This window comes from Mytilus trossulus, chromosome 1, assembly GCF_036588685.1.
Source record: "Mytilus trossulus isolate FHL-02 chromosome 1, PNRI_Mtr1.1.1.hap1, whole genome shotgun sequence".
Lineage (NCBI taxonomy): Eukaryota > Metazoa > Mollusca > Bivalvia > Mytilida > Mytilidae > Mytilus > Mytilus trossulus.
This window is the reverse complement of record NC_086373.1, coordinates 17674728-17690463: the sequence shown is the minus strand read 5'-3', so window position 1 is coordinate 17690463 and position 15736 is coordinate 17674728. Positions and strand designations below refer to the sequence as shown.

General features: G+C 31.8%; 1 protein-coding gene across 1 annotated transcript; it reads left to right on the top strand.

Annotated features, from left to right (window-relative positions):
- The first annotated feature begins 362 nt into the window (after nucleotides 1-362).
- On the top strand, nucleotides 363-12251 carry LOC134717428 (translocon-associated protein subunit delta-like). The gene is made up of 6 exons (XM_063579984.1): nucleotides 363-553; nucleotides 2684-2802; nucleotides 3614-3688; nucleotides 4195-4284; nucleotides 10577-10642; nucleotides 11730-12251. The coding sequence occupies exons 1-6, from the start codon at nucleotides 490-492 to the stop codon at nucleotides 11835-11837; spliced, it is 522 nt and encodes a 173-aa protein (XP_063436054.1). The 5' UTR covers nucleotides 363-489; the 3' UTR covers nucleotides 11838-12251.
- Nucleotides 12252-15736: the final 3485 nt, after the last annotated feature.

The following is a 15736-nucleotide window of genomic DNA, read 5'->3' as shown; positions in this document are numbered from 1 at the left end:
ACTGAGACTACTATAACACAGTTATAGTAGTCTCAGTCATGAAGTACCATAATCAAGTACTGTATATTTAAATCCAGAAATCAACCGCCTTTCTGCAGCATTAAAACTCCAACTTAACTGAAGACCCCCCCCCCCCCAAAAAAAAAAAAAACAAACCCAACAACACATGTTTAGTAGAAAAAAAATCGAAAATTATTTATAAATCCCTGTTTGATTTTGTCAGTCTATATACAAATCCTTGGTTTATAAGAACACCCCCCGTCCCTCACCCCCTTTTATATTTGCCTTTATTTTTCGCGGCATTTTTTATTTTTGTAGATCAATATCCAACGATGTTCTTAGTTACTAGTTAATAAGATTTGCATAGTGGTACATAAATCATTGTGAATATAAAACCGGAAACTTTCTGCTGACCCCAGGCAATAAACGATGGTATAAATATAATCGATCACCGGTCGCCACATTTCGAAGGGGAGGTAATCAACAACAATGGCGACAACAAGCACAATGTTGGCATCTTTGGTGGTAGTTTTGATGCCTTTTGCAGTGTTAGGTAAGATATTCCAACCAACATCATCCTTAAATCATCTTACTAGATCAAATTACACAATGTTACGAAGTGAAAGCGTAGGAAATAAATATATACTTACTGTACAAAATCTTAATTTTGATTTGCCGGTGTTGACGTGGCAGTTTGATCTGAACGTGTTACTTTGAAAAATACACGAAGTCATCTGGTAAATCTTCCCGTCTTAGTCTGTTAACTGGTTTGATAAATGATTGTTAAGATTTGTCATGTCCTTGATTGATGCTCCGAGTAAACGTGTGAGGAAAATATTAATCCTGAAATAATTTCTATGTAAACAAGTGCCGAAGTTGTCTTACTCTTGACATGCGTTTTGTGGAAAACAATATACTCCTTACAATGTATTTAAAATAATTATTTTCATCTATTTTAAATATTATATTTCACATCAAAATGTTTCTAGAAAGCTCAAAATCTGTATGTAAAATTAAAAAAAATAGTTAGTCTGAGACTACTCTAACCTACAACCGCTATTCTGATGTGGTACAATAACTAAAACAATGGCTATGCTGATGTCTTACAACTATTTTGCCAGACAAGCTTGGGCCCTGGGATGTAAGAGCTAGTTCCATATCTCAAAGTAGATATTTACACATCAAAAATTGATGTGCTGCTTTGTTCACAAGCTGATTGTCAGCATTGGCTCCATAATACTCAGGCCTCAATTTGTGTATTTTTCATTTTAATATATCTTTATTTATGTAAGTTTCATCTACCTGCAAAATTTTATTTTTCTCATCGTCAGAGTAATCTTGACTAGGTAAAAGTATCAACTCAAAAATAGAGTCAAAATAACACTGCTTTGCAGTATTTCATGACACATGTGCATTGGCATAGATCAACAAATGTAGCAGCCATACCTGCCAACTTTTGAAAATGCCTGTGGGTGTTTTAGCGCTCGACAACAATTTCAAAGGTTACAATTCTTTGCGACGACTACTTTGCACATGCTGGTTTGTAGTCTAGAAAAAGTGTCATATTTGTAAGAAGAGCTTACATGCCTTTTTCTTAAGTTTATTTGCATGATTCTAGTTTTTATATCAGCAGAAAATATGAACATGTAGCTGTAAGACCAGGAATTATTTTCATGTGTAAGGGTACTAAATAGTTGTTGACTTTTCCAATTTAAAATTATACACAAAGAAGGACCTTTATCAGGTTGGGAACAACACCTAGGGACCCCCCTCAATGTTAGGACATTAAAAACCACTTTTGAAGTACAAATGAGCACACATTCATATTATTTGAAGAAACTTTTTCTAAAGAACTATACATCTTATGATCTATCTGGTATTATATGGTCAACACATGTCACTGAATTTTGATATGTTCTTGGCCTTATATCTTCTTTATTATTCAAAATAATAGGACTCTTCATTTAGAAAATCTGTTACAGATTACCCCTTGACTTAGGGTAGTCCCTCATTTAAGGGATTCATCATGTTGATTGGGGGGGGGGGGGGGGGGGTGTCCATGTGATAAATAATGAATAGTACATTATACTTTAAATGATTGAATACATAAATAAAATATGTTACAGCAAGTGTACATGTAATGTCAATAAATTTTTGAATAAACTACTATTTATGATCTTCATGGTAGTACTGCATCATTGAAGTTTGTCAATCAGCCATGCTTTTATTCTTATTCTGTGTAAGAACCTCCTTTAGTTGAAAAATCATTTGCCATGTTCACGTTTTTACAATCTGACAACAAACAGAGGAATACAACACAAGTTCAATATCTAGCATGTTAAAATAATGTTGAGAGAAAACGTTTTTGATTGGCTGATTAATTTGATCATGAGAAACACACAATTTGATTGGCTGAACACGATTTTCCTCTATTGAACACAGTTCAAAATCGGGAACAACAATATTTTTTGTGTAGATTTTCACCAAATCGTGTTTTAGAGGGTTTTTCAGGAACACGATCGTGCAATCGTGACAAAGGGTCAAAATCGTGTAGTACACGCCTAAATCGTGAAAGTTGGCAGGTATGAGCAGCTACATTGTACATGGTTTTTTTTTATACTTTAAAAGAAAAGACATATTATGATTAATTAGCTTTGCTTAATCTGATTCATCTTTATTTCAGGAAGCACATGTGTTTCACCAGATGTCAAAACAGAAACATACACAACCACTGATGGCATGGCTTCCATGGACACAGTTTTTGTTGTAGAATTTTCATTGAAATGTAAACAAAGAGTAGAGGTAATTTCAGATATACATTGTATATTCCAAGTTATAAAAACCTTATTAAAACAAATTATGTTTTATTTTAGTTTTTTGTGTATAATTCAGAGTTTAGTTTGACGTCCATTATCACTGTACTAGGATACATATTCTAAGGGGCCAGCTGAAGGACACCTATATGGGTGCAGGAATTCTCGCTACATTGAAGACCCATTGGTGGCCTTCAGCTGTTGTCTACTCTATGGTAGGGTTGTTGTCGCTTTGACACATTCCCCATTTCCTTTCTCAATTTTAGGTCTTCCTTTACTGATTCTGAAAACACAGTACAAGTAAATCAATGTTTAAACATTAGATTTTCATCTTATCTCTCTTGAACATAGAAAGGTTTGAAAATATTTTACTTCTTGTCGTTAATTTTTCATGAAAAATACATTTGATCTTTCATCTTCATGCCCAAGATGTCAATTAACTTTCTTATAAAAAACTTGATCAGTACTAGTTGACTAACAGTACATGTTTAAAAAAGGTTGCAACAAAACTAAGTTTGGGAAAAAATACTTAAATCTTTAAAGCTGTTTTATAGATAATGAATTTGAGTATACCCTATTGGCTCTTGGGCAGATGTTATCACTAAGGCTGTTAAAAATGCCATGTTATAATCTATATGTATCCACTTTGATTAATTCTGTACCATTCAATGGGAAGAACTGTATTACTAGATATGCTTTCAAATTCTCAATTTTATTTCAAAAACTGCAAACATATTTAAAACATTTCTAAAACGCCAAGATTGAGAATATGTTTTATAATTCATTTTTCTCTATTTCAGAATTTGAATTTATATGCTGATATACATGGTAGAACAGTACCAGCAACAAAGACAAACAAAGCTGATAGTTACCAGGTAATACACGGGCATCAATAATACACAAAGTGTCTACACATACACACACACATATATAATGGTAGAACAGTACCAGTAACAAAGCTGATAGTTACCAGGTAATACACAGTAAGCAAAAATACATAGAGTGCCTACACACACAAATAATGGCTATGGTTTTTGTAACGATGTTTGTAAACCAATCAAAATCCTAGAAATATACTAAGCCGGTGGGCATAAAAAGATAAAGAAGCGTTTTTTAAAATGGAGTGCACAGGGTTCAAGCCTTGAAAATCCAATGGCCTTTAGATGAAATATTCTTAACTTTGAAATGTTTTGTCAAATAAAGTTAATCAATATAAACAAAAGGACACAAACAAAATGTATATCTACATTGAATATTCAATAATGAAACAGCACAATTAATTTCCTATTTGAATACCTTAATTTTGAAATAAAGTTTCTTAAAATCAAATATTAAAATGTAACTGTTAATTTAACTTGAAAATCTCATTTATCAACTTCAGATTAGTTTTTCTGAGGAGCATAAAAATTTACCATCAGGATCTTACCAAGTAAGATTATATGATGATGAAGGATACTCTGCACTGAAGAAGGTATGTATGATTACATGTATGTTGATATATAAACCAGTGGTCTCGCTAGCCCAAAATAGAAGGGCGCCGCGCCCTTCTGCCCTGACGTCTTTTTCCAAAATTATCTTGTGCCGTTTTGGAAAAATTTTGTTTCATCGATCTCAGATCTCCAAGTTAATTACATATATGACACCTGTGTGATTGCCCCCAGGTTAATCATGTCATTACAATCAATTACAATGATATAGACTTCAAAGGTGTTAATAACTAGGTAATTTAATTAGGACAATGTATCTTTTTGTCATACTTTTGATGAATGTGTCAGCGAGTGTGTTTAGCTTGGGTCAGCACTTTGATCTCCAAGTCAAATTGATTTTGGAGTTACTTCCCCATGTTTTAGCTTATTACAAATATTTGCTCTATAAATATTATCTGGTATCAAAAAAAGGAATAAATTACCAATTGAATATATAATAACATAATAATGTTACCTTAAAGATATTAACTGTCTTTGGACATATTAAAAAAAAATATTGCAATTTCTACTTGATAATTATACTTTTAGCAATCCATGTTCTAAACATTATTATACGACCGCAAATTTTGAAAAAATTTTCGTCGTATATTGCTATCATGTTGGCGTCGTCGTCGTCGTCGTCGTCCGAATACTTTTAGTTTTCGCACTCTAACTTTAGTAAAAGTGAATAGAAATCTATGAAATTTTAACACAAGGTTTATGACCACAAAAGGAAGGTTGTTATTGATTTTGGGAGTTTTGGTCCCAACATTTTAGGAATTAGGGGCCAAAAAGGGCCCAAATAAGCATTTTCTTGGTTTTCGCACTATAACTTTAGTTAAAGTTAACCCTTTCAAGGCGAACAATGCGTTGAGGCATCCCCGTAGCCAGGCCGAACAATGTGTTGAGGCATCCCCGTAGCCAGGCCGAACAATGCTTTCAGGCATAGGCAATCACGTGATAATCTTATTTTTTTTGTCTGTTAACTCATTCCCCCCCCCGTAAAGCTACGTTTAACCAATACATATAGGGATTTTCAGGAAGCTTGTATATCACAGTTAAAGAAAACCAATTCTGACTGAATTTGATACCTTATATATACTTCAATACAATGAAAGATCGGTAGCGTCAACAAACAAAATAAGCCGCCGCCATTTTGTACAAGACATGTGATGCGAACATGTGACCTTTTTCGTCGAAAAAAGGTTATTTGGATTGAAAGTTGAATTTAATTTCATGAATATTTTGATTAACATTATGATACAAATTACGAAAAACGATTTTAACAATTGCACGGAGAATAAAATCAAGTAATAATCCGACTTCCGTCGGCGCGGTAATTGGTATTTTCCCACGAGTGCAAAAGGTCGCACTCCTTTTATGGAAGTTCTAAATAAAACAATCCAATCACATTCCTCTCTCACTTGCCGATGTCAAGGACGCAAAATTATAGTAAATATTAGTAAAATGTCGTTTCATGGTCTGTATCGTGTCTGTAACATTCTGAGACACAAAAATGTCCGATAGTTCTGAGAACGAGTTTGAGGGATTTTCGGTGGGAGAAGTAGATCTTCTTGGTCAACGGTATGAAATGCATTGACCTCAAAATGACATCGGTGATGATTTCATGATCACTCCTGAAGTGATGTTGAAAGAGAAGGGGTCAGCGAACTTTCAGACGAAAAAAATTACAGCTGACAGATGTAAATATGTCTCCCAACAATGACTGATGGCACCAAGAATTTTATATATATTGAAATTTGAAAGAGGTCTTCCCCATTCATCCCAGAAGTAACTGGTCCACAAAACATATGATACCCAAAGAAGGATATTTTTTCCAGATGTTTCTATCTCACAACCAAATAACTGATAGTTATAATTAGATAAGATAAGACATTTTTATTCCAAAGATAGGATATTTTGATTTCAGAGATAAGATATTGTTTTTCTAATTAAAGGGCCCATGAAGAGCAAAGTAATATTGCAATGATTTGATAATTAACATGAAAATAAATCATATATAAATGTGAATATAATCATCTCAATTGTAAGATGTTAAACCGCAGCCAGACCAGGGCCACACACATATATTTAAGTAAAAAATATTTTTATATTAACAGGCAATTATTCTCATATTCAATATATATGTACATTGACGGAAAATAAAATATAATTGTATGAGCTTTAGAATTTAGGACAAAAATGATATATTTTCTGACAATGTACATAGATTGTTTTTATCCTGAAATTTATTAATCCCAACACTTGAAGGTTTTATCATGTTTAAAGTTATTAAAAATATAAGTCATGGTCTCTTAATTTTTCAAAGAAATGGACGAAATTATGCAGATAATAATTAAGGTATCTTCACTTCACTGATACGCACCAGCGAGGTGAGCAAAGATGAGAGGCTAATAATGATGTATCTTACAAACTCAGAAATAAAAGACCCCCTTAACAGACAAAAATGAGGGACCAACATGTCCCCAAACGATAGGTGACGATTCATGATACCTTTCAAAGGGAGGGATGTATTCAAGCAATTCATGCCTCCTAAAACAAAGAAATGGGCCATCAGACTTTGGGTTTTGGTAGCGTCAGACACAGTGTATGTCATATTGTGAAATCTACCACGTCAAGACAGATCAAACACATGTAGGTTAACTCTGTTTGCCAGTAGACTTTGGGAAACAAGATAAAGTGTCACATATGCTGGGCTAGGGTAAATATTAAAGGTACACAGGAAAAAAGGTTTCAAAATATGGTTGTGTTGAATGTAGAAAACCCCTTTGCCTACCCCATTGCTTCACTGTCTCCCACTCAGTCAAAAATTAATCTTTAACAGTTACTTTGTTACAATTTTTAAGTTGAAAGGATATTATATACATAATTTGTTGAAAAGGTTTTCACAGATAAGTTGTTGAAAGGATATTCATTATTTATGTTTGTTGTTACAGTTGACATTTTCATTTAATAATTTTTGTCATTTTTTTTTTAATAAGGAACATTAAATTATCTTCATCATTGATTAATACAAAACCAAAGACAGTGAAAATTCTAGCATCCCATGGAGTCAGGACACTTATAATAAATAATTTTAAAAATAAATCATAGACTTTTTCAAAGTAATTTTATTTTTAAAAGTTCATGATTGTCTTTCAACATTTAATTATGTCTCACTTAATTTATCAACACATTATTAAAGTGTTAAATGTACATGGATTAGTGTGTCAGGTCATCTTACATTTAATTAATATTTCCATGCAGTCAGTGGTTTGATACAAAAAAAAACCAGAAAAAAATATTTGCACATTAAAAAAAAAAAAGCACATATTAATCTCAAAAGTTTTGATTTGACCAGATTAAAATATCATTAGATATCTCCATTAAAATATTAAAAATTCCACAAAAGATCCCAATAGTCAATTTATATCTATATTCATGCAAAAATTCAAAGAAAACATCGGACTAAGAAAGACAACTCCAACTTATCCAGGGACACAACTTCCTATCTGGTGATTGCATTGTACAGGTAAAAAAATGGCCGCCGCGGAATTTGACAAACCATTTTCATTCGTATTTATTCTGACTAATAAGCTGGAATTTTGACTCTGGAAATATTTTTTTCTATCAAACATCGATAAAGGAACACTCGAAATTGTTCATTACCGTTTGTATTGTTAATTTAGAAGATGGGAGGCAAAAATGTAAACCGGTCACAAAAAAAAATAGATTTCGCAAATCAAACGTCATTTTCTTTCCACAAAAGGTTAAACAAAATCAAAAGTAGGTATTGTCATGTAAATTTATTTATATTGCAACACTCCTTTGATACTTAAGTGTAACTATATCGAGTTTGAAACCGATTTGATGAGAAACAACAAAGATACACACGTTTTTTCTAAAACGTCATTTTTTTCCCCATTCACACGTCAAATTAATTCAGGCCAGGCAAACTGCGCGCGGAAATTTGATCAGGTCACACAACGTCGCGGAAAAAAACAATTCAGTAAGGAAAGTGTTAATAGAAATCTATGAAATTTTGACACAAGGTTTATGACCACAAAAGAAAGGTTGGGATTGATTTTGGGAGTTTTGGTTTCAACAGTTTAGGAATTAGGGGCCAAAAAAGGGCCCAAATAAGCATTATTCTTGGTTTTCGCACAATAACTTTAGTTTAAGTTAATAGAAATCAATAAAATTTAAACACAATGTTTATGACCACAAAAGGAAGGTTGGTATTGATTTTGGGAGTTTAGGTCCCAACAGTTTAGGAATAAGGGGCCAAAAAGGGACCCAAATAAGCATTTTTCTTGGTTTTCGCACCATAACTTTAGTATAAGTAAATAGAAATCTATGAAATTTAAACACAAGGTTTATGACCATAAAAGGAAGGTTGGTATTGATTTTGGGAGTTTTGGTTCTAACAGTTTAGGAAAAAGGGGCCCAAAGGGTCCAAAATTAAACTTTGTTTGATTTCATCAAGAATTGAATAATTGGGGTTCTTTGATATGTGGAATCTAACTGTGTATGTAGATTCTTAATTTTTGGTCCCATTTTCAAATTGGTCTACATTAAGGTCCAAAGGGTCCAAAATTAAACTTAGTTTGATTTTGACAAAAAATTAATCGGTTTGGTTCTTTGATATGCTGAATCTAAAAATGTATTTAGATTCTTGATTATTGGCCCAGTTTTCAAGTTGGTCCCAATCAGGATCTAAAATATTATATTAAGTATTGTGCAATAGCAAGTCTTTTCAATTGCACAGTATTGCACAATGGCAAGAAATATCTAATTGCACAATATTGTGAAATAGCAATATTTTTTTTTAATTAGAGTTATCTTTCTTTGTCCAGAATAGTTAGCAAGAAATATCTAATTGCACAATATTGTGAAATAGCAATATTTTTTTTAAATTGGAGTTATCTTTCTTTGTCTAGAATCAACTCAAATCTTTGTTGTATACAATGTATATTCACTTTTTACTACAAACTGATAAATTAAAATAATCTTTACCATTCAGTGATAACAAGCAGTTTTTTTACATCTTAATATTTTATGATGTATTTAAATGAGTAGTTATTGTTGCAAACTCCATTAGAAATTTAATTGAGATTAATTTGGAATAAGGGAAAGGGGGATGTGATTAAAAAAATTGGGTTCAATTTTCTCATTTGAAATGAAATTTCATAAATAGAATGAAAATTTCTTCAAACATTTTTTTGAGAGGATTAATATTCAACAGCATAGTGAATTGCTCTAAGAGAAAACAAAAATTTTAAGTTCATTAGAAAACATTCATTCTGTGTCAGAAACCTATGCTGTGTCAACTATTTAATCACAATCCAAATTTAGAGCTGAATCCAGCTTGAATGTTCTGTCCATACTTGCCCCAACCGTTCAGGGTTCAACCTCTGCGGTCGTATAAAGCTACGCCCTGCGGAGCATCTGGTTAAATTAGTAATGCTCTTAATCTCTGGTCACTGAAGGAGCAATGGCTGTATAGCCAGTCATGGTTGTTAAAATCTTCTATTTGTTGTTGTAAACTCAGGTCATCTGATGCATTATAAGCCATAATAAATAAATAAAAAAACTATTCTATAAAAATGGGCAAAGTGAAGTTATACTGTAAAAACATGTTAATAAAAAGTACTATATCATTCATAACTACACAAACAATGAAATAAAGACTAAAGCATATTTAATTAAAAAAACAACATATACAGTAAAAAAAAAAAAGAGATTCGTAAACTCGTGATACTCACAGAAATGAAAACAAAAAATGAGCAGTGCCTTTTCTTATCATAAAAAGTGCCCTGACCTCCACTGGCACCCTGCCCTTTTTGATTTCTAGCTAGAGCACTGTAAACAAATGGTAAAAGAAAGCAATAAACACCATTGAACTTACATTTTTACAAAACATAAATTATCACATTTACAAAAATAAAAGACAGTTATGCCCTGATACAGAATGCATATACTGAATTAAAAAAAAATGCACCAACAGAGTTAAATATCACAGAAATAGATATTTCTTATCTACACATCGTAGTGCTGAAATGTTAAAAATAACTTACTTAATTGTTATTTGACATTTTGAGTTGAAATTTTTTGTCAACTTTCACATTAATTTCCAGTAAATGCTTACATGTGTAAAAAAAAAAAGAGAAACAAATATTTCTACCAAGAGATAGCGAATTCTTGTACTGCTTGGAACATAAAACATGTATATTTTATACATACATTTCAAAGGAGATTATGTTAATTGTACTAATTATTGATATAAACCTCTTTCAGGCTCAAAGAAGTGGAGATGGAGAAAGCCAGATTAAACCAGTACACACTTTTTACATCAACCATCCAGTAAGTATGATAATTAATATTGTACAATAACATTTTACATACACTCAGGGAAATGTTTTAACCATTATTTTACCAAATAACAGCCATATGTTACTGTAGTTATAAGTAACTGTAAAAATCTACAAGCCCTGTTTTTGTGAAATTGAAATTTGTAGACTGGTTAAAGGAGTAGGTCTGGTAAGGGCCAATTTTGGCCTCAAATTTCAAGTACATCTGACAAATGATTTTAGACACTTTTTAAACACTTAAGTGTCTATTTCAGTTGATTCAATAAGTTTATGTGAAAGATTTTAACAGATTTATTCATAAAAAAACACTCCGATTCTAGCTTAAATATGAAAAATCTATCAAATATCACTTTTCAGATGGTTTTTGACAGAAATGAAAGTGGCCCCATCCGTGTTCATCCACAACCTTTATATATGTTATGTTTTATCATAAAATACAACTAACATTTCAATATTAAGAATGAACATGAATGGGGCCACTTTCATTCAAGACGAAAACTCTAAAATTTAACTAAAATGCTCAAATTGTGAAGATTTCAGTAATTTTGCATGATTTAATGATGCTAGGACACGATATTTGTGCATTGTATTGTCAAAAACAGGCCATATTTATGTAGTAGAGCCAACAAAAAGGGGGCTTACTGAACCTACTCCTTTTGATATTTAATATTTCTTAAATATTTACAGAACATGAAAATTAATTTTTCAGGGCATACAAAAAATCTGAAATGATTTTCAAATATAAACAAAAAAATGTTTGGAATTTATGTCATTGATACATTAACAGCTAGTCTATTACACACACACACAAAACAAACAATAACTGCCTGCTTATAGAAGTGTTATTAATGTCTTATAATTTTGACAAACTGCTCAGTTGGAAGGAATGAATTTAAACTACAACTTGAAAGAGTTTTGTCTGTCAATTTGTATTTTGCAATAACAAATTCACAATTAGTACAAATTTTAATATAAGAAGAATGTAAAGAAAGTTATTTTTAGAAAGTAAAGTGCATTTACATTTAAAGAATAAAAGCTCCTTGTTAAAAGTGTTAATATTAAATGATTTTTGTTTTCAGGGAGTATGGAAAGGACCTTTACTCCAGAGTGAATTTGTAGCATCAATGGTTGCCATTCTTGTTTGGTACCTCGCATACACAGCAAAGGCAAAATTACAGTCCAACTAGAGAATCCACCAGCATGACATTTGTCTCTTAAATCATTCCATCACATGAATACTTAATTGTCATCTTCAGGGACGATACTCAAAGACTAACTTCAAGGAGAAAATCGCTATTTTTAAATTTTTGGTTTAAATTTCATTACTGGATTATGAATTAATTTTATTTTGATTTGTTTGGTAATTGTTATGTTTGGGGGGAATGCATCCTTGAAAAAACAGAAGACAGCTTCCTTTACAGATATAAACAACAAGACAAATTAGGGTTCTAAGAAAAGATATGCAATCATTTTATATAATTTATATGGTTATACCAAGAGCGAAATATTGACACCTAAAAATAGAACTTACTTTGTTTATTATGTGATTGTGTGTAAAAGAAGGTGTGAAAGTGAAAAAGAATAAAATGTTTTTTACTTATTATTTTGTTTATCTTATTTAAATCCTTAAAGCATAGAACAATATTTTGCAGCAACATGCAAATGTCTTTAGTTATCTTGAATTGTACAAAATTCTTTGACTAGCGACACCCTTGGTTTCTCTGTTGAAACACTCAAAGACACTACCCCATATATAAATGGTTGTTGTCAAGGCTCAATGACCATTCCAGCTATAAACAATATTACCAGTCCATCCCATTGCATCTATGTCTAATTTACTACTCTACAGTCACTTTGGAACTAATTAAGGATTGTTACTGGCCTGTTACAACAATTTTATAACGTACAGATTGGCTATTATAAGTCTTTCAAAGAACGTTTTAAGTGTGACTTTAAAGCATACTGAAGATTAAAAAGAAGACATATTCCTTATGATTAACCTTTATTTGGAAGAAATTATGTATACTTTATAAAGGTAGTATTAAGGATGTTCGCTGCTCAGTTTCAAAATAAATAACTTTTCATAAAACTAGTATATATTGATAGGGAATAAATTGAGGAATTAAAATAGCCAAAAAAATATAGGGGTCCATGTGCTTGTTTTCGAGATATTAGCCATTGGAATTTTTGGCGGGAAAATGTTCTCTCTTGATTTTCCATAGCTTTAACATTGACCAGTTAAAGTTCTCAAGTACTATTATAAAATAAATAAAATTTTATAACACTTTTACAAATGACTTATAATTATACATGTAAAAGATTTATAAAAAGCAAAATGGGGGTTCATGGGGAATTTTTTTTAATGCATTCAAATGGATAAAACCAGAGAATTCCGAAAATTTGACAAAAATTCCAAAACATGACCAGCAGACATCCTTAAATCGTTACTTTTTGTTATTTATCAAATCAATATGGCTGCAAACAGAGACAATTCAACTCACTTTTATTACATGTACATGTATATAGTCATCCGGAAAATTTTGTATTATAACACATTTGTAATGCCTTGAGCAATACTTAAATAAACCTTGCTCATGAATTATTATTTAAAGTTAGCTGCAGGAGAAAGACATAACTTAATATTTTGAGTCTGTCTAAAATAAACCATGCTCATGATAATCAATGGAAGTTGAACACAGAAGAAAGACATCCATATTGACAAATTGGATTCAAGATGAACATGGTTAAGAGGAAGTTTGGACAGCATCACATGCCATACTGGGAAGTTACAATGAATCTGATAAAACTGTGACAATAAGGGAAATGTCAAAATTGAAAAGATAACAAATATATTAAGAATGCAATGATTGCAAAATACAGCAAAAAGTAGGGGAGTATTTAGACTTCAGTTCGTTGTAGAAAACTCTCCCAATTTAAAGGACTATTTTTGTGCTTTGTCTGCATTTCAAAGAATAGATTGACTTTGGAGTTGAAGATCCATTGGTGGCTTTTTGGCTGTTTTCTCTTTGGTCGGGTGGTCTTTTGGACACATTCCCTCTTTCCATTTTTAATTTTATCTGTCAATAGAATAACTCAAAATCTTTTCAATTTGTGAATGGCATCTATCCCGCTCAATAAATGTAGGCAGTTGAGATTAAAGAGTTAGATGAGCTTTTTATGGTTTATTTAGCAACATTCTACATTGAGCATGTTGAGTACTTGTATATTGTATTTCTGGTGATTAGATATTCTAGCATCTCATGGACACTGACACAGGTAATTATTTAAATAAATCATAGTAAGTTGATGACTGTCTTAAAAGTGTCTCACTTAGTTTATCAGGATATTGAAGTGTTTTAAAATATTCATACAGGTATATTGGTGTGTCAGATCAGAAAACATTGGAATAATATTTCCATGATACAAAACAAAACCAGAAATAATATATATATGCACATTCATTTAAAATAGCACATATGAATCTCAAAAGTATTGATTGTACCAGAAAAAAATAGTATTTGATATCTCCACAAAATTTTCATAGTCATTTTATATCTAAATCAATGCAAAAATACAAAGAAAACTTTGGACCAAGAAAGACAATTCCAACTTGTTTAGGGTCATCTGATTGCATTGCAGGTAAACAAATGGCCGCCGGAGAATTTGACATACCATTTTCATTCGTGTTTATTCACACTAATGAGCTACAATTTTGACTCTGGAGTTATTTTTTCCATAAAACTTTGATAAAGGAACACTCGAAAGGTGTTAATTACCATTTGCACTGTTAATTTAGAAGATGGAAGGAATAAATATAAACCGGTCACAAAAAAAAATGATTTCTCAAATAAAACGTCATTTTCTTCCAACAAAAGGTTAAAAAATATCAATAGATTCCAATCTTATGTGTAGATGAATGCGCGTCTGAGGTACACCATTATAAATTATCCATCTTTGCTTTTACCTCTGCAATCTGCCTTGTCACTTAATATTACCATGCAATGAGAGAGGGTCTGAATGGGGGGGTCTGTTATTCTGTAAACATTTAATTTTCACCCCTTTTTTCTCTAATCTTCAAAAAATAAGTCTATTCTTTAAAAGTGATTTTTTACGCAATATTCTCTAATTCTTTCCCCAGTTTTCTTTAATCTTTAATAAAAAGTAAAAAACATTCTTTTAAATGAATGAGAACGGTGATTTTCAAACAACAGCAAGGCTTTCATTTGTTTTTCAACAATGACATGTTGATGTGTATTGTTCTGCATGATTAGAGTGCTAGTTCCTTGAAGTAGTAATAAGTCCAAGTTCTCATCAGTTCTTTCCAATGATTTTGACTACATATAAAAAGATGTGGTGTAATTCAATAAGACAACTCTTCAAAGTGACCAAATGACACAGAAATTAACAACTATAGGTCACTGTACTGCATTCAAGAATGAGCAAAAGCCAACTGCATAGTCAGCTATAAACAGGGTCGGATTCAGGTTTTTGAAAGTGGGCCGTAGTTTGTAAAGATAGCCGAGCGGAGCGAGTCACAATTTTTTTTAAGGCCCCTTTTTAAGACTAAAAACATAAACGGTTTCTGGCGTGGGGCATGCACATTTTGTAGTTGCTGGTAAGGTGTAAGGGTTGGCCATTTTAGATGCTGTATCTCCCTATTAATATCTATCATAAAATGATAGTTTGGATCCAAGAGCTATCTACTGATACATTTAATGTGTGATTTGTCAGTAAAACATAGGCATGCAAAATTCTCGCATGTTTGTTGTAAGTTAAGTTAGAATAACCTCACAGAGTTCTTGTTGTTAACAAGATATACGCTGGGCTATTCGATTGAATTTGAAATACGACCGACACAAGTTAAAAAAGACAAACAAGCAATTTTTATCCAAATGTTTGGTTGATATGTTTCACCCAACAACATTAAGGAAAATGAAATAAAGGGTTCAAATCAATCAAAGGTTAAGAATGAGTCTGAAATTACAACAAATTTATGAATGCCGGCTGACAAATGAAGACATAAAGGCCACACCCAGTAGACAGGTTGCAGTCTGGTCTTGAAAAAAGTATTCCATATATATCAGTT

What these genes read in the sequence shown, in the direction of transcription:
- LOC134717428 (XM_063579984.1), top strand. Translation starts at nt 490, where the DNA reads ATGGCGACAACAAGCACAATGTTGGCATCTTTGGTGGTAGTTTTGATG. An exon ending in GATACTCTGCACTGAAGAAG is followed by an intron (nt 4,285 to 10,576) that starts GTATGTATGATT and finishes AACCTCTTTCAG; the next exon opens with GCTCAAAGAAGTGGAGATGG. An exon ending in CTTTTTACATCAACCATCCA is followed by an intron (nt 10,643 to 11,729) that starts GTAAGTATGATA and finishes TTTTGTTTTCAG; the next exon opens with GGAGTATGGAAAGGACCTTT.